Below are 23,063 nucleotides of genomic sequence, written 5' to 3' on the forward strand. Positions count from 1 at the left end.
ACAGGCCAAGAATCTGTCAAGCTTGCTTAGTTTGGCATCAACACAACTCATAAATATAAACCTTTCCCCACCCATGTTAAAATCCTTTAGATTAGCTTCCTGGATGAATCTATTGAAAGCAAAAGCGCCAGAATGATAGAATTAGGAGTTACACCTCTCACCAGGATTTCACATAATAATGAAGTCTCCAAACATGACCCACATGCCTAATCTCTCATTTATAATACTAAGTAATTTCAACCATACCTTCTTCTTTTCAGTTGGGGACTAAGGGCCATAAACATTAACAATATTCAAGTTACCTTCAATGTTCTTGCACTTACCAATGACTACTAGAAAGTTACGATTCTTGATTACATCTGATTTATGGAAAAGTTTGGTGTCCCATATAGAGATGACACCACCCGATTGGCCGCTGGAATCAACACCAAAAAATTCGTAATCATTTGAGTCCCAACATCCTTTAACATCTATATTAGAAAAGACCGACAACTGGGATTCTTGTAGCCCAACAAAAGTTGCTTTATGTTTAATCTTCAACCTTCTTACCCAACTAACTTTTGCATCCTCACCCACCCCCTTACATTAAGTGATAGGAAATTCATTAATTAAGAGTGCTTACTCCCAAACTACGCACAACCTCGGAAAGAATGTGGTTGTTAGCCTCCATTTGAAAGCCAATTTCAGTCCCTATGGCCACCGTTTGACGAATTTCATTAGATACAGTCTCATCGTGACCTTTAGAGAAATTATGTATCGAAGCTAAGATGGAAGGTTCCATATTGAGATCCACATATACATTATTGCTGGTATAGCGAGAATCGTTGATATTCTGGGTTGAATAATTGGCGCGCAAAGGAGAATCTTCAGTTGGGGGGGGGGGGGACGACAACCTCTAACTCTTTTTCTTTTTTTGATTTTAGGTTCACTGCTGCAACGCTCAGAACGAGATGATGAGTCACATTTATGGGCTATGGAAGCATTATGGGATGATGGAGTGGAGTTAGGGATTGTATTAGAACACACAAATAGCCCGAAATTATTATTAGCCCCAATAACATTTAAATTAGGATCCACACCAATATTCTCCGGATCTACGTCAACTTTGCATGTAGTATCCCCAATTAACATGTCACTCCTTAATACTTGAGGAATTCCAAACGCGTCACATAAGTTGCTCGAGTTAACTACCGGTTGGGGAATCACCTCTGTGGACTCGATAGTCGCCTCGATTTCATTCTCAAGATTACCCGAACACTTTCCGATTCCATCGTGAATACTCATCTTTTTCGGTTGGATTTCCGATGCGACACCGGACCATATTTCCCCTTCCTCTAGATCGTTATCGTTTTCCTACAACCATGTCTCAAAGACTCCTTCATCCTCGCCATCATCTTCGCTACCCTCCCATACAGACTCATCTACCACTTTATCGAACTGGCAAGGTTTGAATGGCGACAATCATCAATATACTCAACGACCCCGACCAAATATAATACACCATCTACACAGATTTGAACCTCTTCATTAATCCACTTCATTCTCGATTTGATTACCCCCATCTTGCCCATGGATAAGTCTCTCCTGTCGTGAATACTATCGAATGGGATTATGACCTTTTTCGAATTTGCTAGCAATCCTGGAGAAATTGTCTACGTCCCATAATCTTAGGGGAAAACCGATGATTTTTAGCCAAGCCAACCTTTTGTAACAAATATCCTTATGCTCTTCTAGTACCATCCACTTAAACCATTATTGCCATCTTGTTTTGTCATCTAAAAACTCACGGGCTTCCTTAGACGAGCCAAATTTGATGGTCATCCTTAGACCTCTAAGATATTTAGTTCCATCAGACGTGAAGATAGGAGCTGGCAAATTGGCGATGTGATCAAGGTTGTGGGCCTTTCCAATCAGCAGAGTCTTATGTATCTATTCACTCATAGCAGTTTTAGGACTTAGTAAGAGAGGGGGGGGGGGGGAGTTACAATGCCAAATTCCTGTGATACCTGATGCCACTTGTGCAAAGGTTCTTGAGTCTCTAACACCGCTTCTACCGTTTAAGGTTGTTTGAGGTTCAACTTGTTTATCTCTCAGGGGTCTTTTATTGTGAGGACTATCCTTTTGGTATTTGGCCTGGTTAGAGGAAATAGTTGTGCCCCGAAGTTTGACGCCATTCATTTCAGCTTCCAAGATACTTGTTTATTTCACCCCATCGTATTGGATGAAGGCAAAATTCTGCTTACGTTGATTCTTCTTCCCTCCAATGTAAATGTCCGATATGTGGCCAAATCTACCAAAGATTCTGCGCAGATCCACTTTACTAGTTCCGTCTTGACAACCTGCTGCGTAGAACGTAGACGTGTCTTCCATGCATCCCTGTTCATTTCTATATATACTTCGACTACAAATCTCCGTCCACTCATCTCCTGTGACCACTGATCTCCGTCCACCCATCTTTTTTCTGGTTTTTCCTTGTAGCTACTTGCTAGTGGGGGGTCTTCTTTTATAAAATTGGCTGGTAAAAAAAAAGTTATAAATAGTTAAATGATTTATTAGGAGTGGAATTTTGATCCTCCAATTTGTCCACACTTAAATAGTTATAAATAATTAAATGATTTATTAGGATTAAAAATTTGATCAAATGTCTTATTGTCTATCATCTTCTACTTTCATAAATTATAATTGTATAGCAAAAATAACATATTTTGTTTTTTATTTAAAACTTAAATCACCATGTTATAAATATATACAAAAATTGCTACATGAGTAACTTGCATATTTTTACCTATAATGTACAAGTGTCCAATGAGTAAGTTTAAGTTTATTATTTTAATTTTGTATAATTTGTAAGTCACTTGCAACCCTTCTAACTTATAAAATGATATCTTTCGCCGTTTTACTTTTTAAAATATCATTTTCGCCCCCTTTATTTTCAACTTCGTAAAGTATCGCTTTCATCTTTTTATTTTTTAAACTTTAGTGTTTATCCCCTGTTCCCATAAAATTTGTTGTAGCTAATAATATAAGTGGTAACATTTTATTTTGTAAAATGATATATTTCATTATTTTACTTTTTAAAATATTAATTTTACTATTTTCCTAATACACAACAAAAACAAGTAAAAACTTGTGGCAAAAAGCGAACTCAATTATTAGTTAAGTCATTCCTTATCCTTACTTTGTTTATCAACATTTATGCCCCTCCATATTTACATATGCATAATACAACCCCCTTATATTTCTTTAAAGTAACATCACATATCCATAAAGTTGTTGTATGCTTCAATAAATTTTCTTTACTTGTCATTGTCTTTTGTTACAAACTAGTATTCGAGCTCGCGCTTTGCTGCAGGTTGTTACATGTTTTTAATGCGTATTAGACATAAAAATTGATCAAACTAGTATAACATATCATATCTTCCAAAAACACTAAAAATTTCAAATAAAGAAAACATTTGGCGATTTATCAAAAGTTGAGAAGGGTTTATGGACTATTTTTGTATGTTGTATGATTTTTGAATAATTTATAAGCATATATATAGACAATTACATTGACCAAAATACAATAATATAAAAACCATGATTAAAAATGATAACAACCAAAACATATGGATTAAAGTTTGACAAAAAAAAGTGTCACTTCAACTTAGATAAAAAAACACGTAAAAATACACAAATTTATGACGAAACATAAATAAACTTGAATTTATACCAACACATACATAAAAAATAATTGACGTTAGTTCTTAATATATAGTAAATAAAATTGAACAACACATAAACAATAAAAGTCTTTGTGGTTAAACTTATAAATATCTAATTTTAAAAAGTTTAAAGGAAACAATCTGGATTTGGAGATGGTTTGTCAATAAGTGGAAATAGTTTAGGGACCAGTTTTGTAATAAATATTAAACGTTAGGGGGCATTTCAGTTATTATAAATGATCAATTCAAGGCTGACGCAAAATAACAAGAGAAATAAATAGAAGCGCATAACAGTTGTACAATGTGCCTTATGAATAGTACTATTAGCTACAGTGTAGAGACAAAACTTAACCTACATTTTGTATATATTTATAATTTTTAATATATATTAATCTTCTTGTTAATTACCATGTGACATAATTTATAGCATTTTTTTTTATCATATATTCGACCTAGGTCGGGTGCTACAATTAATAGTGTCAAACAAGGTTAATCCTATAGACTCGGTTTTAATTCCATAAAAAACTAAAATACTCATTTTTTTATTCAAAATGTAATATGAGCAGTTTGAGATACGAGTAAATTAAACTAATGTACAATAAAGAAAACGTTAACTAATATAAAGATAAAATTGTAAAAATGGTTCATATGGTTTATCAATTTTTTTGATAAGATCCAAAAAAAAAGTGTTTATTAGCAAAAAAAAAAAAAAAAAAAAAAAAAAAACAAAGGTTCATATTTGGTGGTTTTGTTGCGGTTTTGATCTCTACCTCGTTAATTTTAACACAATGATTGTTGGTTTTTGGCAAATGACGGATTTACACCAGACTATAGTTGTATCTTTTTACCAAACTATAAAGATCAATTATATAATTTTTCCTTTTCATTTTATTGAACTATTGTATATTAATCCTTTTAATTATTTTTTTTTATAACTTTTTTCTTATTGTATTATTTTTTATTGGATTATTATATATTAATAAATATTATTTTTAATATATTATATTTATATATTAATAATATTACTTTTTTTTATTATTAATTTTTTTAATTAACTTTTTTGAATTTCTTCTTTGTTGCATTAATTTTTTATTAGATTATTATATATTAATAAATATTACTTTTAATATATAATATTTATCTATTAGTAAATGTTATTTTATTGGATTATTAACTTCATTTAATTAATTATTTTTATTCTTTTATTGTGTTAATTCTTTTTATTGGATTATTATATATTAATAAATATTATTTTTAATATATTATATTTATATATTAATAAATATTACTTTTTTATTATTAAATTTTTAATTTTTTTTTGAATTTTTTTATTATTGCATTAATTATTTTTATTAGATTATTATATATTAATAAGTATTATTTTTAACATATAATATTTATCTATTAAGTGTTATTTATTTGGATTATTACTTTCATTTAATTAACTTTTTTATTCCGTTAATTCTTTTTATTGGATTATTTTATATTAATAAATATTATTTTTAATATGTTATATTTATATATTAATAAATATTATTTTTTATTATTAATTTTTTTTGAATTTATTCTTTATTGCATTAATTTTTTTATTGGATTATTATTAATTTCATTTAATTAATTTTTTTTTATTATGTTCATTCTTTTTATTGGATTATTAATTTAAATTTATGATTTTTATTTGTAATAAATAATATTTTTAAAATTGTTTTTATTTTCTTTTAATTTCTTTCTTTATTATTTTAAATAAAAATACCAAACACTCCTCATCAACTCCTCCATTCGTTGCTTTTTACCACCTTACACCGTTGTATCATCTTGCTGGAAATCATTGACTACAGTCGACTATTCTCGACGAAAACTACATCAGTCGACTACCTACACAATGTGCAATAAACCCCAGAAAGCATACAACCTCCAGCCGACGTAACAACCATGCTGTTACACCTAACGAGGTAGGGACCAAAACCACAATAAAACCACAAAACAAGGACCTTTTTGCTAATAAACTTTGTTTTAAACCTTACCCAAAGAAATTGACAAACCATAGGGAGCATTTTTGTAATTTTGTCTAATATTAACTAGTCGGTGATTAAATAGAAATCAAAAGGTTGGGAGTGCACACAACTAAAACACAAAGTTAAGTTATATATTTGTGACAAAACCTTCATATTACAACCCATAAACTTTACATGTTCCGCTTTAATGGCATGAAATAAAACAAAGACGTCCAAATGATTTTCTCTCTCTCTCTCTCTCTCTCTCTATATATATATATATATATATATATATATATATATATATATATATATATGCATATATATACACTTCCAATCTATGAAAATTGTCCCCAATATTTATACCAGGATTAAAATTAACAAGCATGACATAATAAGCTAATGCACATATACACTATCAAACAAGAACCTGTACACTTTGTGATGAAGCAGAAAGCGATTCCCTATTGTGAGTTTGTGAGAGAGAGTGATGGTCAGAATTAGAGGGCATGATGGGTCTAATGTTTCCTGGATTCAATGGGAACAAGAACTTATAGTAACCATCCATCATTGCTTCAAGATTGCACGTCTCTGCAACACCGGGAATCTGTCCCAACAAAAATGTTAAACAAGGGCAGATTCGTAATTGACTCACACTTAAGAAAAAAAATGGAAGGGAAAAATCTATATGAAAAATGATCAAGTTAGTATATATAAAAGCTAAAATTGAAGTGAAGAAGAATGAAAGTAGTATACTCACCTGATAGATATCTTGCATGTAACCATGGAGACTCGGATATTCAACCACCTTCTTCTTTGTACATTTGAACATGACATTGTACACAAGATCAAATCGTATTAAAGTAGTAAACAAGCATACATCTGCTAGTGTAAGATTATCCCCACATAAGAATCGTGAACCTTTTAGATGATCATCTACAGTGTTTAAAGCATTAAATAACTCGTTAACAGCAGTGTCATATGCTTCTTGACTTTGTGCAAACCCGCATCTGCAATTAATTTACATTATCATACATACATAAATCCAAGGTTGTAGCAAAATACAATTAATTTATATATACCCGGTAACAAGAAATGCAATTAAATTATAACAACTTAAATGATTCATTTGAATCAATTAACGAGAATTTAATTTAGAGTTTTTGGCAACAATTGATTATGTTGTGATTATGATTAAGATACACGATAAAGTACCTAATTATCCTAACTTTAGCACCTCATCATCTAATTACTTGTTTCTCTAATTCAGATAATTCAAGTTGCAATAATCATTTCGAAATAATCCCTCTTTGTTGTAAGTTCAATATCAAATCGTATATGATTGTTAAAAGCCAAATCCAAATCCAAACAACTCTTACAGTCCGAATATTAAGGCAATTTACATCTTCTGGAATGCTAGCAATATCATTATAATCATGATCAAAACTTTCAAAACTAATTAGTGTGAACACCATATGAAAGTTAAATCTGATAATAGTCTTATTAAGGTTTACCTGTAAACGCCATTGTTGATACTTGGATATATGATCTTGTTCCATTCATCAATCTGTTTCTTGAGCTCCGGGGGTGACAGGTCCAAATCTGGATTCCGAGCTACCTCGTTTAAACCCGAATTCAACAATTCAATTATGTCATAGCTCTCATTACAAACAACCTCTTTCTTCTCAACATCCCAAAGCATGGGAACGGTGCACCGGCCGTCGTACCCTCCTCGCCGCATTTTGTAAACTTCTCTGACAGTTTTAGCGCCGTTAACCTTATCCCGAGTGGGGATAAGCTTATCCCCATTTGGGATAGGACTATCGTTGAACACCCATGAACCATCTAACCCTGGAGAAGCAATTGAGACGGGTATCGCATCTTGAAGACCCTTCAAAGCTCGAACGATGAGTGTCCGGTGAGCCCAGGGGCATGGTAGGGCGGCGTAGAGGTGGAGGGCATTGGGCTGAAGTTGGTGGTGGTTGGGGTTTCTAAATTGGGAAACGGGTCGGGTGTATGATCCTGATGGGTCGGAGGGAGCGAGTTGGGACATCATAAGGTGCCAGGCGGTGGACCAGGCGGAGCGAACGGTGGAGATGAGGAGTTGTGGTGGGAGGGATTTGCCCCAGAGGAGTTTGGTGATGGAGGTGATAAGTTGAGTGGGGTTTGGAGTTGGAGGGGAGTTGTTGATGGACATTTTGGGTGTTGATTGACGGAGTTTTCTGGGTTTGAAATTCCGTGGTGGAACTGTGGTGGTGATGGTGGTGGATCGGAATATGATGAGAGGAGAGGTGAGGAGTGATGTTGCAGTAGACATTTTAAACGAAAATATCAAACATGAGACTTGTGTGTGATATATATCCTTTTGTTAACTTATACGTTATATTTTGTTAGTGTAACTACAACCCTTTTTATTTATTTATTTATTTATTTTTATTTTTTTTAAAACCCGAATAAATGAAAAAAAAAATGTTCGAGGGTGTCTTACAACTTTTGTCTTAAATAAAAAATTGTCTCTCTTCCGTTGTCTCAGGCTTGCACAAAAAAAACGCTATAAAAACCGAACCGCCTCATAAACCGAAACCGGTTCACTATGAACTGATTTAGGAACCAACCACCGATTTGCACCAATACATGGTTATTACCGTTAGGACCGGTTTCATGAGAATCGACTTGCATAACTGGTTTGTCTTTTATATCGTTGGAACTGGTTTCAAATCGGTTTTTCCGATGACTGTTTCTTTGTTTTATTCTAACGGCTTTATAGTCGTTTGAGGTTGTTAGAGGCTCATTTTTTGGTCTTTTTTGTCCATATATAACTATCCATTGATATTTAATCAAATTGTTGAATGTTTATACTTAATCAAACCATTAAAAAACTCTCTTAGATCAAAAAATCGTTCTCAAGTCAAGCAATGGATTCGGTTTCCATTGGTGTTGGAGATTCATAAGCAATATTACTGTTGTTGCCATCAAAGAAACAAATGAAACCCGAAGATTTGGTGCAATTATGATTTGTATGTAATGTTGATCAGTTCAAATAAAGCACGATGCAAGAAATGTGGTATTTTTTCTTTTCAAAAAAAGATGGGAATTCAACAATGAAAACTCATATGAACAAAAGATGCCTATTGATGAAATTTGGGCTGGTGCATAATTAAACAACAATGACGAAATATACTACATTGTGAATTACAAAGAGGCTAAAGTTCACGATAGGATGGCGATTACGAACACAATGATGTTTTATGCTTTTATATTTAAAAATGTATTAGTTTAATGTTTTATGTATTTCCATATCACAAAACAAAAAAAAATGAAAATTGTTGAGCCTCACTGCAACCTTTTCAATTCAATACACAAACATCATACATATGCATATATACTCATGTTAAGTTTTTGTTTAGAAAATATCGAATTTTTAAGAAAATAACCAATCTTACGGTCAGTATATGCACATATTAGTCATATAAGCCCAAAAAACAAAATAAACAAAAAAAAGGACTCATAATCGTCATTTTTTTTTCCGGTTTCTTCCAAACCAATAAAGGATGGACCGAACCGGTTTATATAGTGTAACGCTCGTATATCTAGGCTAGATATTAATGATGATGTAATCATGTAATAGTCTAGGTTAACATTTGTAATTTGTTTTGAAATAATAAGATGTATTATTTCAGTATTATGTGTTTTATACTTAATTAGTAGGACTTAATAAGTTAAGGATAAAAATAAGCGTTGAAAATAAATATTAGATGAACCCGATACCTATGAAGAAAGTTGTAGTGGTTGAAACAAGGATTCTGGAGATATAAAAAATTCCGAAATCCGAGTTATAACGAAAAAGTTATGACATGTTGAAGTTTCGCAACAGAACCAACATGACGTTGTGACATAAAAAGTGAATTTACCATAAAGTGTTTTTTAGCATTAATGATCTAAACGAAAGTCGTAGTGTTCTATAACCGAGGGCGTGCATAAAAAGAATGCCCAAATCTGACTTCGTATGAGGAAGTTATGGGTTTTCTAAGTTTCGGCTTAGCAGTATGCAACCCGAAACTCGAATTTTAGATCGAGTGATTTTTAACCGAAACAACTTAAACGAGAATCGAAGATTTTGTTGATAGTAGTTCAACGATGAAAAGACAGACGAAAACGGACGTTGGATGAAGAAGTTATGAATTTTTAAATGACGTTTCCTATCCCGGCCTATTAAAAATATAACTTTAAAATTTAAGTCAAAATTAGACGAAGGAGTCTAAACGAAAGTTGTAGAGCATAATTTCACCAACGCATGGATATAAAGAACGTCAAAAACGGACTTTGTATGCGAAAGTTACGAATTTTTGAAGTTTTGGGCACAAACTTTGAGGCTGGTCCGTAGGAGTACGTCCAACGTACTCGTGTACGTGATCCGAAGTCAGTCACCCTCCCTACTCCTTTGCATGAGAAACACTTGTCGTAGCCTTGACACGTCCGAGTTGATCCCTTCGTACACCCAACGTACGAAGTTACGTCCAGCGAAGAGAATTTGCGAGGCAGTACCCCCCATGTACCGAAGAATTACGCCCAACGTAATAAGGAGCTTTAGCCTCCTATAAATAGGATACGAGGCTGCCCCGAAAATGGTTACAAAACTTACTTCTTTCACCCTTCTACTCTCTTCCAAGCTACACTAAACCCACCCCCCCCCCCCCCCCCAATCCTATGATATCATCCTAGCATCGTAAGCAAGCCCCGGGGAGACTCGAGAAAAGAGTTTTTCGAGACGAAACTCTGTCCGCGTGAAGCCTGATTTCATCGAAAAAGATTGTTTGAAGGGACAGAGTGTTGTCTAATCACCGTCTTATAAGGTGAGTGTAGTCACTTTCATCTTACACATAGATATGAAGTATTTTCAATAAAATACGTGCTATGTGTATATATATAGTTTGTTTATTTGAGATGGGTGTCGAATAGATGTTTTATATAGGTTTTAAACTGTATATGTATTTTTATCTACAAATATGTTGGGTATAACATGGGTAGATGAAATAGTTGATATGTGATGAAACAAAATGATGAGAGGTCTCGATGTTAACGATGTTCTCAGGTCATCTAGCGGAATATAGATGACGACCACAGACTTTTCTAGATAGTCCAGTTGAATATTAACAGGATCGTAAACTATAGATGTTTTTCGGGAGTATGGATTAAGACATAATTATTTGTTATTAATCCAGGAGTATGGATTAAGACATAGTTATCTGTTATTAATCTGGGAGTATGGATTAAGACATAGTTATTTGTTATTAATTTGGGAGTATGGATTAAGTTATAGTTATTTGTTATTAATCCAGGAGTATAGATTAAGACATAGTTATTTGTTATTAATCCGGGAGTATGAACTAAGAAATAGTTATTTGTTATTAATCCAAGAGTATGGATTGAGACATAGTTATTTGTTATTAATTTGGGAGTATGGATTAAGTTATAGTTATTTGTTATTAATCCAGGAGTATGGATTAAGACATAGTTATTTGTTATTAATCCGGGAGTATGAACTAAGAAATAGTTATTTGTTATTAATCCAAGAGTATGGATTGAGACATAATTATTTGTTATTAATCCGGGAGTATGGATTAAGACATAGTTATTTGTTATTAATTCGGGAGTATGGATTAAGACACAAGTTATTTATTATTAATCCGGGAGTATGGATTAAGATATAGTTAATTGTCCCTAGTCCGAGAGTATGGAATGGGCACAGTTATTGATCCGGGAGTATGAATTAGGTAAGGAGGTAAATTTTAAATTCGGAAGTATGGATTAGGTAAAGAGGTAAATTTTAGATCCGGGAGTATAGATTAGGTAAAGAGGTAAATTTTAGTTTCGGGAGTATGAATTAGGTAAAGAGGTAAATTTTAGATCTGTGCGTATGAATTAGGTAAAGAGGTTGATTTTAGATATGAGAGTATAGATCGTGTCGTTGTGAGGATCGATAGGGTGGGGTAATAAAATGGATAAAGGTGATGGGAAATTGGGTTGATTGTTTGATGTTTAAATACAATAAATTTATTTATTATGGGTTGAAAACCCTATATACTCACCAAGCTCCCAAGCCAGGCCCACTCAGCTTTTTATATTACTGGTTGTGGAACAAGAGCATCGTTGGATGATGACGAGGGATTTTGGATTATAGGCCAATAGATGTAAATAACTGTTGTAAGGCCTATATCATACTGTTTATGCTTTTGGTATGTATCAGAACATGACATCCCGAGGTTTTGTAATATAATGAAAATACATTTTATTAAGAAATGCTTTGATAAATTTTTATCATATTTTATTTTGGGAACAAATTCCGCAACACCTTTTGAAAGATTACTCTGATTTTATTTTAAAATCATAAACAAAATCGGTCTTTTTTGGCCGTGAAAAATGGGGATGTCACATATAGGATCAGATTTTTTCAGTGACGAACCGGTTCGAAAAAAACTGGTTGGTGCACCTCCACACACGCACAACTGAATGAGTTGATGCATATACGTTGGGACTTTAATCCCCGTAACCGCCTTCCCTTCTCTCAAATCCGAGTTCAACTTGAACGAATGCTCCGGGAAATTCAGGTAAACCTACCGACTACTTTCAAAATTTTCCCTTGCTGATTTTGGTTGGAAAATGAAGTAAACTTCCAACATCACATTAGAAATTTCATACAACACAATATTCATGTGGTTGTGTTGTGTTTATTACGCATGACTGTACAAGCTTTCTAGGGTGATTTTATTGATGATAAGAGCATTTACGTCTTTTGTGCAATGCAAGTCTCTGTCCTGCATTTTTCTCATATATATTTGTGTAATTACTAGTTGTTTCTTGATTCACAGGACGAAGCCAAAACACTAAATGGAATTGGCAGGTAGACATTTGAGTGATTGGGTACTAATTTGTATAAGTGGTCAAACATTAAAAGAAGAAGAAGAATAAGAATAAGAAGAAGAAGAAGAAGAAGTTAGAGTAACCTAGATGGAACAATTGTTACACTTGGTTACTATTTTTTTGACATTGACCCCACTTAATGAATATGATATAGCAGAGAACATAGGATAATATAAGAATAAAAACAAATGATATAAGGGAATGGGATGATAATGCCTAACAATAAGTGGTAGTAATAAAATGACCCAAGGAATAAACATGCTAGCTAAGAACCATTACATACATGTGACCATATACGAATTCCCTGACAGAAAATAAGACAAATAAAACCAGTGTACAATATCTGCTCCGGCATGTTTGTAGCCATGGTATGAGTGGCAACCACACACTAATTGGGTAGTTATTTAGTTATTTAAACACAAAAAGGTTGTTTTATTATGTAAACTAGATTATAACCCTCGTTAAACGCGAGGGAGTGTATAAAAAAGCATAGAATTGTAAACATATATTACATCATAGGAAGCATAACAATTAAAAGTACATTACCATAGCTATTTTAAATTCATTTTCATACATTACAATAGCTATTTTAACCTCATAACAATTAAAAGAATAAATAAAAAACTAATAAATCATAGAGTAATATAAAATATTTAAATAGTTCATTACAAAAAAAAAAAACTGTGTTCGAATGCAAATTAAAATATATATAATCACTAATATCTACTTGGAATAGTCAGTTTATGAATATCAGAACGGATTGAAAAAACTTGTTGAGAAGGATGTGCCAGAACCACGTACTCAATTGTATTTCCATTAAAGAAATATAGGGTACTGTTTCTATAATCCCACCATTCATGTGCACATTCATTGTAGTTACTAACATCTACTTTAATCCACCGATTTTGAATGAAAACACAAATAGCCCACAAATGATCTCCACTTACAGAGAAATATCCCAATTTTCCGTGAAACTTGATCAGTCTCGATGCATACGGTCTGAAGTCATTAATAATAGAAGGTGAAAATATGAGTATATGTTCTTCCGAATAAATATCAAATCGCAATATGGTATCATTAGATAATAAGAAGTAAATGACACCGCCACTTGTAACTGCTTCATTAGATAATAAGAAGTAAACGACACCGCCACTTGTAACTGCTTCATCAGAAACAGGATAAACAGATGATGGTAACTGGATATTTTGAAACTCCATCCATTGTCATGTAGTGGATGAAAACAATTATATGTTGTAGTAATCGTAGTCTACTTTTTCCGTAAGCATATCACTACAAATAAAATAACATATAAGTAAATAATAAACTAAATTAATAACATAAAATATACTACATATAAACTCTTACGATGGCTTTGTGTATGTCAATCGAATGACCTTGAAATGTAACAGATTCGAACCGATAACTACCAAAGCAAACTTTGTCGTAGTGTATTCAGAGGTCGGAGAAGGTATCCATTTGAAATCTGTAGTCGTTGGTTTGATAACAAATAACATCTTTGAAACGTATTCATTTGATAACAATGGTGTTGTTGGGGAAGTGTTGCTGGGTGAAACATTAGTAACAAACCTTGTAGGTTTTTTCTTTCCCGAAGCATTTGAAATGTCACTCATTTCAATATGTTTGATAGGTTTTACGTTATTGGTTATATCTCTCTCTCTATATATAGTGATGATGATGATTTCTAACACTCATTTCAATAAGGGAACTGGATATTTGAAGGGTTTAAATTAGGTAAAAAAAAATAAATTTTGCATATAATTAAATAAAGTAATGAAATATTAGTTGGGTTTAAATTAGGTAAAAAATAAATTCTTCATATAATTATGGAGGAAATAAATGCAATATAGAAAAATAGATATTGAATGCATATTCCATGATTTTATTCTGTTATCATATGCAAACGATGTATATTTAAGCAAATAAAATTTAAATTTGACTTTGACAAATAAAAGTAGGTGAATATCATATATAATAAAAATATAAATTTTCATGTGTGTATATATATATATATATATATATATATATATATATATATATATATTCTAACTCTTTAAATTAGGGAACTGAATATTAGAAGGGTTTAAATTAGGTAAAAAGTAAAGCATACATATAATTATGGTAGGAATAAATAAAATATTGAAAAATACATTTTGAATACTTACACTATGATTTTATTCTGTTACCATATGTACAATACGAGTTTTTGAAGAAGACCACTCCAAAGAGTCAGAGTTCGCATCAATCTCAATAAGGCGCTTCCCCGTACTGGATGATGGTGTTACAACTTCAAGTTCAACAACATCAAGATTGTCATCATGCACAGAATTAGTATTTTCCTGTACAAAACAGAAAATAATAAAAATCGATCAAGTAAAATATAAAACAAAACATAACATATTTGCACAAATTCATGAAAAATGAAAGAAAAAAATATTGAAGAGGGGGCATAGGGTTTGACTTTGGAAATATATGAGACAATTACCAACCTTATTTGGCTTGTTAATAGGAGTGTCATTATCATTTATAGTATGATGTTGATGATTTGGTGACCATTTAAAAACCTCAGCAAGAACCCTTTCATCATCAGTCAACTTATGCACAGACAGTTGTTCTGTAGATTGAACATGGATATCTGAACTTTGAAAACATACTTCTTATTTAGAAGGATTTTGAACTCATCACGTATCTGTTGTCGCCCTTGATCCTATTTACATTATAAAATGGTTGGAAAAGTTAAAGAAGAAAAATCATATATGTCAATCATTTAAATAATGGAGATATTTTATCAAACCTTAGCTATTTTTTCCATCAACCATTGGTTTCCACGACGAATAAGATCTTTTACATGACGCTCAAACAATACGAACGAAGAAGATCCACTTTCATCTTGCACACGAACTACTATCCTAATCCTAAAAATTATAACATAATACTTATATTTAGCTTGACATACACAATGAAATATATGAAAAAAGTAAAATACATGCATAGTCAAAGAGATAATAATTACTTACTTTCCAAATACATCCGAGACAAATCCACAATCATCACAGTGAAAAGGGCCAGCATCAATATCATCATTTTTAGTAACTTTTTTATAACAATCACGACAATAAAATGAATACCAGCCATCATCTAAATCAAAACCAATGATAGTATCGATAATGGTTAAACCAACTTCCTGTTTCATATATAGGATTGAAAGGAATCATATTAAAATATTATTTCATATGAATTGTACATAGAAAATCAAAATGATAATAGAATGCGGAAACTGTTATATAAAAATGTTAAGTAAACCTCATTAAAATCAGGAATCGCATCATTGTTTTTTATTTGAAAACGGAGGTAGTAATCCTCTGGATTAGCCACAATAGTATCTGAGTTGAGTTAGGATGTACGGCTAGAAGACTCAACATTCGTATCCAAAGCATTAAGACTACATATACAAAAAAGTGAGGTTATTCAACAAAAGTAATGATTTAGTAAGATAAATGTGTTAACTATGGTAAATAACATACTTTGATTTGAACTCTAAAATCTGAGGCATATTATCATTTATATGCAATCTAGACCCAAACAAACAATTACCAAGTCTCACTTGCAAATAAAAAGTAGGATAATATTGTCAATAATTACTTTGAAGTTGAAATGATAATTTGTTGTAAAAAATCCTTACCACCCCAAAATTTGAGTTTGGCCAAACGTAGCAGGATAATAACAGAAGCAGTCTCATTATGATGTTGTGAAATGTAAGTATTCAGCTTCAGTGCAAAACTGCCCATAAAGCGACTACAATTCTCGTACCACTAAAAATGCATGGTGGTTATTAATGAAAGATACATATAAACGGGGAATGTGTAATAATAATACGAATGTGTACCTTAAATCCTGAGAAACCAAATTGATTAACCTTTTCTCTCTTCCATACTCAACAACGAATGTGTACCTTAAATCCTGAGAAACCAGATTCATTAACCTTTTCTCTCTTCCATACTCAACAATGACTCGAATGAGATCAATTGATACAACTTCACCTAGAAAATCTATGTGAAAAAATGTAATAACTTAGTAATAATAATCCAAATGTGTATTACATTAAAAACTGAAGTATAGAAATAAGTTAAACTAATAACAACATAACAACATACCAAATGCAACACGAGTGTCAAAGTTCCTGGCTAGCAAATATGGGAAAGAGATAAAATGATAAGGATCTACTGTATCAACAAAATCAGTGGATACATGAACTTTTGTGGTTTTGTAGAAATTGATTGTATGTTTATGAGGAACAAGCATATATTCACTTTCATTGCTAGCCATAGCGAAGTTACTGATCTCCCAGACAGCTCCTTCATCGAATAGGGATTCAAATACATGAATAAGATTTTTTTTTATTGCTGCTTGTGTTTTACTTCCCTGTAGGTGACAATGAAAGATAAAAAAAGTGTAAAAAAAGTATTAAAAATAGAAAAAATAATATTGTTAATTAAAATTTAATAAAATAGAAATAAAATTTAAAGATAAAGTATCAACAAATTTAATAACATAGAAATAAAAAAGAAGAACTGAAATCGATAAACATCCATATTTATCTGCCAGGAAATATTCAGTAAAGTCCAACCTATTATCTCATTATATACAAAAAAAACATTTTATTATTATTAATTTTGTTAAAAAAACAAACATATTTTGTTTTATCGTTTAAAAGAAACAAAGTTACAGGTATCCAAACTAGAGATGAGATTTAGAACCGAAAAACCGGACCGAAACTGAAATCGGACCGGAACCGAAATCGTTAGAAACGGAATATGTAAAACTGGTCCGGGTCCCGAGTTTAAAGAATGGATCTATCCGGGTTTCGGGTAATCCGGGTTTCGGGTCCTTTGGGTCCGGGTAAACCGAACTAGTTTTAGGGCCGGAACTGGTTTTTATGGAAAGTTTAAAACATGCATATCTCATTCGTTTGAAGTCAGATTGGCATGAGGTTTGTCTATAGTATAGTTTATAGTTTTTACATGATTTTATATTATAATTTTGTCATTTTTTGGTTTATATTCATTGACTTATAGTCTCTCAAAGTCGGGATATCAAAGCTGGAAATTTTATGTTTTTCAGCTTTTTTTGTATTCTATGATAGTTTTAAAACATGCACATCTCATTCGTTTAAAGTCGGCATAAGGTTTTTTCCATAGTATAGTTTATAGTTTGTACATGATTTTAGGCTATAATTTTGTCATTTTTGGGTTTATATTCATTGACTTATAGTCTCTCAAAGTTGGGATATCAAAGCTGGAAATTTTATGTTTTTCAGTTTTTTTTATATTCTATGATAGTTTTAAAACATGCATATCTCATTCGTTTGAAGTCGGATTGGCATGATGTTTTTTCCAGAGTGTAGTTTATAGTTTGTACATGATTTTAAACTATAATTTTGTTATTTTGGGTGTTTATTCATCGTCTTATAGTCTCTCAAAGTCGGGATATCAAAGCTGAAAATTTTATGTTTTTCCGCTTTCTTTGTATTTCGTGATAGATTTAAAACATGCATATATAATTCGTTTGAAGTAAGATAGCATGCGATTTTTTCCAAAGTGTAGTATAGAGTTTGTACATGATTTTAGACTATAATTTTGTCATTTTTGGTTTCATATTCATTAATCTATAGTCTCCCAAAGTTGGGATATCAAAGCTGCGATTTTTTTTTCTCAACTTTATTTTTGTATTTTGTGAAATTTTAAAACATGCATTCAACCCACTTTACCCGGTTCCCCGGGTTTTTCAGTTTTAGACCCACTTTATCCGGTTCCATTCGACCCACTTTGATATTTCCGGGTTTTCTGGTTCTAGACCCACTTTACCCGATACGTTACCCGAAACCGAACCGGAACCAATTCCTATATACTGGTTCTAAAAAATCTCGTTAATCGGTTCCCAAGTTTTCCGGGTCTGGGGCTACCGTTCTGGATTTGGACCCATTCTCATCCCTAATCCAAACAATGTGACCGGCTGACTGACACAATTAATAATAAGAAGAAACCGACATATTTAATTGATTATCAACACTAATAAAACTATATAACAAATTTCATTACATAGAATAAATTCCAGTGAAGGGATCCGGAGCCAAAATCACAAGATTTTGAATAATTGTAAATTTATCAGATTGATAAAAAAGGAAGGAATAATAAGAGATTTTCATTACATAGACTAAAGTTTATTATTAAAAATAATAAAGTGATTATTAAAATTATATGAATAGAAGTAAAAAAGCATAACATAAATCAAATTAAATTTTTTTTTAATAGAAATAACATAAGAATTTAACAATTGAAAAAAATAAAATGTGTAAAAACAGTACCTCCTGGTCAATTAAAATCATGTCTAGACTTGCGACCATATTAGGATTCTTTATATAGGTCGGCTTCCAAAGCATGACGACTTTAACACGTATGTTCCAAGATTCTTTAGATGCATTGATTTCAGCAACCTTATCAAAGACGACCTGATCTGCATTGTTAGCTGCCATGGAATACTATTATCTGCAATGAAAAGAGATAATTAGTTAGAGAGAAATTGTTTGTGAATGAAAAATCGTAGACTATATTTATAGGGAAAATATAGATTTGATAAATGTTGATATGACATAAAGATTTTGGAATGTAATATCATTTCCATACTTAAAATATGTCTTATGTATGGTATGATATCGAAAATAATTTCAATATAACATGTAAGATATAATTACAAAAATAGATAAAATCATACATAATTTAAGATAATAATTACCATATAAAAGACTGTAAATTTAAAAAGATTGTAGAATAAGAAAAAAATATAATATTTAAAAAAATATGAAATATAATTACAATAATAGAAGGTGAGTACTAGGGATGAAAGTGAGTCTAAACCCGGATCCGAAAAACCCGGAAACCGGAAATGACAATTTATAAGAATCGAGAACCGGACCGGTATACCGAAACCGGTTCCGGGTATCAAACCGGGTAAAGTGGGTATGGATCCGGTTGGAACCGGAAATAGATAATTGGAACCGGATTCGTGTATTAGACCTGGAAATGACTGAAAACCCGAAATTTTGGAACAAAATAAAAAAGTAATCCGTCGTAATTGAAGATAACTACTGCAAAGTCTTATTTTATAAAATAAATGTCAACACCCATGATCCAATAATAGGCAGTATGTTTATAGAACTACAGAAATTGAAAAATGCAGTATGTTTATAATCTAGAGAAATTAGAATTTGGCATGCGATTAATTGAAAATAATGGGCACCAACTTGCCCAACGTCTTCACTTTTTTTTTTCTTGACTTTTTGGTCTTTTTCATTTAAACTTATTCATCACTTAAAAAATTTTTATTAACATATTCAAATATGGATTTCAAATTCTAAAATACGAAAGACTACAAATTTAGGCATTAATTTGTAAGTAGTTTTCAAAAAAAAAAAAAATGAAAACAAGTTTTTATAGTCAAATTTTGGAAAACTGTAAACATAGTTTGATTGTTAAAACCCAATGAATTACCGATTGACGTTTTTACATATTCACTTATTTACTTATACAAAATGAATCAAAAAAGGGACCAAGGTAAAGGAAGGAAAAAAACGAGATGCAAGTTGCAATTGTTGGACGTGATCACAGGCCCTATATTTTTTTTCAGTTTATCGAACCCCAAGCAAGTTTTTATGTGTATAAGGAGGAGTCTATGTAGGTATAAGTAAAAAAAAGCCTTAAAATTCCGGGTCATCTATTGCATAAATCCGGTTCCGACCCATTACCCGGTTCCGGTTCTTCTTTAGCATTTCTGGTTCTTTTACCCGGTTTATCCGGACCCGTTGGACCCATACCCAGAATACCCGAAACCTGGTTAAGGCTCATTTTTAAACCCAAGACCCGAACCGGTTAAGCATATTCCGGTTCAATTGGTTCCGGTCCGGTCCGGTTATCCGGTTCTAATTCACATCCCTAGTGGGTACAAACCTTGCTGTGGACATGATTCTGCTACTTCAATTTCTGAAAACTTCTTGTTTTATTTTTTGTTTACATATAGTGTTATATGAATAATTGTATGTTTTCATCAATCTTTGTTATATTAGAAAACAGTTTACTATGTTCCAATTAAAATTTGTCACTTGGACTCCAAACAAAAGAATTGATATAAAATTTCAAATATGACAAGAAAATATTGGTTGATGATGTTTGAGTTCAAAGTAATTAAACGTAAGTGTTGATATTTTAATGAACAATAATTGTATGTGAGCTAGAAAGTCAAATTCTGACTTTTGTAATGGATGTTAAGTTGTTAATTTTGAAGGATAATTTAGGAAATAAGACTCAGATTTATAAACTTTTATTTTCAATTGAAAATTGCGACTTTAATTTAACATAAAGAAAAAACAAAACAAAAGGTTTCGATATATTTTATAACACAACAAAATTTGGATATGCTAACTCAAAACAATATTTGTAAATACACTATTTTCACGCAATTTAGCCCACTTTAAGTATTAAGATTATAAGATTCTCTTATAGATATCATCCGACTTTTGCTGCTCCAAAGTTTCTGATTCATTCTGTAAAAAAGAAACTTCTGTCATGATGAAGTAATGAACACTTCATAAAAAAAAGTAAGCATATGATTATATGAACAATATCTTAATACTTAATACCATTTTGATCTGCTCATGCTCAGTGATAATCTTTTTGACTTTCTTGTTGGCATTCTCTAGCAAGTTTGTAAGATCTAATCAAGAAGCAAAGTTAGCATATGTCAAAATAGATATTGTCTGAAGCAGTTCAGATGAAAAATAAAGGACGAATGATTCAAGCATATAATCATTAGTACATGAGCATTCTCTACTATTGCTTGGTTCTCCTCTTTGTCTGACTCATGGTACACCTGTAGTAAAGGAAGAAAAAAAATTAAAAAGATAATAATAATAACAAAAAAAAAGGGAACACAGAACCTTCCCATTGAGCTCATTGAGCTCTTTTAGGGCTTTCACAACCGCATTGGATCCCTGAGATGACCTTCCCATAAAGATATAAACTTGGCTGTATCCTCTTCACTTAAACAGCGTCGTTTAGCAGCATCCATCAAAGGGTTTGCATCAAGCTCACCAATTAGTGTCACACTAATTGTAGAACAATATCCACGTACATGATTATCTTCAAAACCCTGTTTGTTGTAAGAGGGGTAAAAAGGTAATTAGAAGATAAATATAGTAGCATCCATATGATTATATAAAACCTTCACTGTATTCTCTACTCTGGGCCAATACGGACATTTATACACCTTTTCTGAAACGTTCATTTTGACATTTATACACCTTTTCAAGTGAACCCATATTTAGCTCAACTGTATTAAATCCCAGCTGCTTACATTATTGTTATGGTATACAATAAAATTTATTAGGGTAGAATTGGAAGTCAAGAAATTCATGAAATGTGATTTGACATTTTGTGAGTTGTGACAATAGCTAATTACCTGTATTTACTCTTCTTCAAGAAGATGAACCTTTTTGAAGCAGATATTCGGCCCAATCACCTGTACTAAAATATATATCATGTTCATGGGCTAATTTTGTTGATTCTTTAATGAAAACTCAGGAATATTGATACGTCCCAGACTGGAGGGTCAAGATTTGGTCAGGTTTATCAAAGGCATGGCAAGAATATCTCAGTTTAGGATAATTTTGGTTATTTATGTTTAGTCTTTATCTTTTTATCTTAGTCTTTATCTTTCTTAGGTGGTGTCGATATCTGTTATTAGTTTTGGAGTCAGATTAGGTTTGTTTGTTTAGCTGGACATTATAAATATTGTTCCTTGGGATCTTGTTGATTTTTATGAAATTAATAAAGACCGAGAGGTATTAGGAGTACCCTGTGACTCGAATAACAGGTTGGGTTCTCAGGTTACCTGGGATCATACTAAATATCTTATTACTTCATGAGACATTTTAGAAATTAAATAATAAATACCTCTGTTAAAGTTGTCAATGATGATTTCATTCTGTTGAATAACAAAAGCCATATCAGAATCAGTCCAGTTTATAAGTTCTTGACTTCTTTTGCTAGTTTCTTGTAAGAGAGTTTCCAAGCCCAATGGAGGATCTCTGGTTCTTTTAAAAGTTTATTCAGAAGGCAACCAGCCACAGACGCCTCCAAGGGCAGAATCGGAGAGCGGTATTTACAGCGAAGCCATCTGAAGTAGAACAAATAGGATCAAAAATCGTTGATGGTCGACGTGGTGCCCCTCTTCCTGGGGTTACGCATAGGATCGATTCCATGTCAGTAGAAGTAGAACACATAGGATCGATTCCATGTATACATGAAATCAATGGGGTTACACATATCGGCAGAAGGAAGGGGTTAGGGTTCATATCTATTTAGTTTCATGGGGA

General features: G+C 32.1%; 2 protein-coding genes and 1 long non-coding RNA gene across 6 annotated transcripts in view; all 3 read right to left on the reverse strand.

The window, feature by feature from the left end:
* Positions 1-5,829: 5,829 nt before the first annotated feature.
* LOC145048527 (Glutathione S-transferase family protein) lies at positions 5,830-8,039 on the reverse strand. The gene is made up of 3 exons (XM_078997046.1): positions 7,213-8,039; positions 6,459-6,708; positions 5,830-6,305 (listed from the first exon to the last, which is right to left on the reverse strand). Exons 1-3 carry the CDS (start codon positions 8,013-8,015, stop codon positions 6,117-6,119), a joined length of 1,242 nt encoding a protein of 413 aa, XP_078853172.1. The 5' UTR covers positions 8,016-8,039; the 3' UTR covers positions 5,830-6,116.
* A 6,772-nt stretch (positions 8,040-14,811) lies between these two features.
* LOC145047018 (uncharacterized) lies at positions 14,812-19,169 on the reverse strand. The gene is made up of 9 exons (XM_078995265.1): positions 19,002-19,169; positions 16,792-17,059; positions 16,541-16,686; positions 16,363-16,449; positions 15,655-15,821; positions 15,432-15,552; positions 15,292-15,344; positions 15,127-15,214; positions 14,812-14,976 (listed from the first exon to the last, which is right to left on the reverse strand). Exons 1-9 carry the CDS (start codon positions 19,167-19,169, stop codon positions 14,812-14,814), a joined length of 1,263 nt encoding a protein of 420 aa, XP_078851391.1.
* A 1,830-nt stretch (positions 19,170-20,999) lies between these two features.
* Positions 21,000-23,063, reverse strand: part of LOC145048528 (uncharacterized) — a 29,603-nt gene continuing 27,539 nt past the window's right edge. Inside the window, exons 4-8 of one of the 4 annotated variants that reach the window (XR_013682898.1) lie at positions 22,148-22,207; positions 21,627-21,838; positions 21,506-21,559; positions 21,330-21,403; positions 21,000-21,233 (exon numbers count right to left, since the gene is read on the reverse strand). This is a non-coding gene — a long non-coding RNA (uncharacterized LOC145048528). Of the gene's footprint in view, positions 21,234-21,329; positions 21,404-21,505; positions 21,839-22,147; positions 22,213-23,063 lie in introns of all 4 variants that reach the window. The other 3 variants (XR_013682895.1, XR_013682896.1, XR_013682897.1) reach the window with 3 other exon arrangements.

Source organism: Lactuca saligna, chromosome 5, assembly GCF_052625555.1.
Source record: "Lactuca saligna cultivar CGN05327 chromosome 5, ASM5262555v1, whole genome shotgun sequence".
Lineage (NCBI taxonomy): Eukaryota > Viridiplantae > Streptophyta > Magnoliopsida > Asterales > Asteraceae > Lactuca > Lactuca saligna.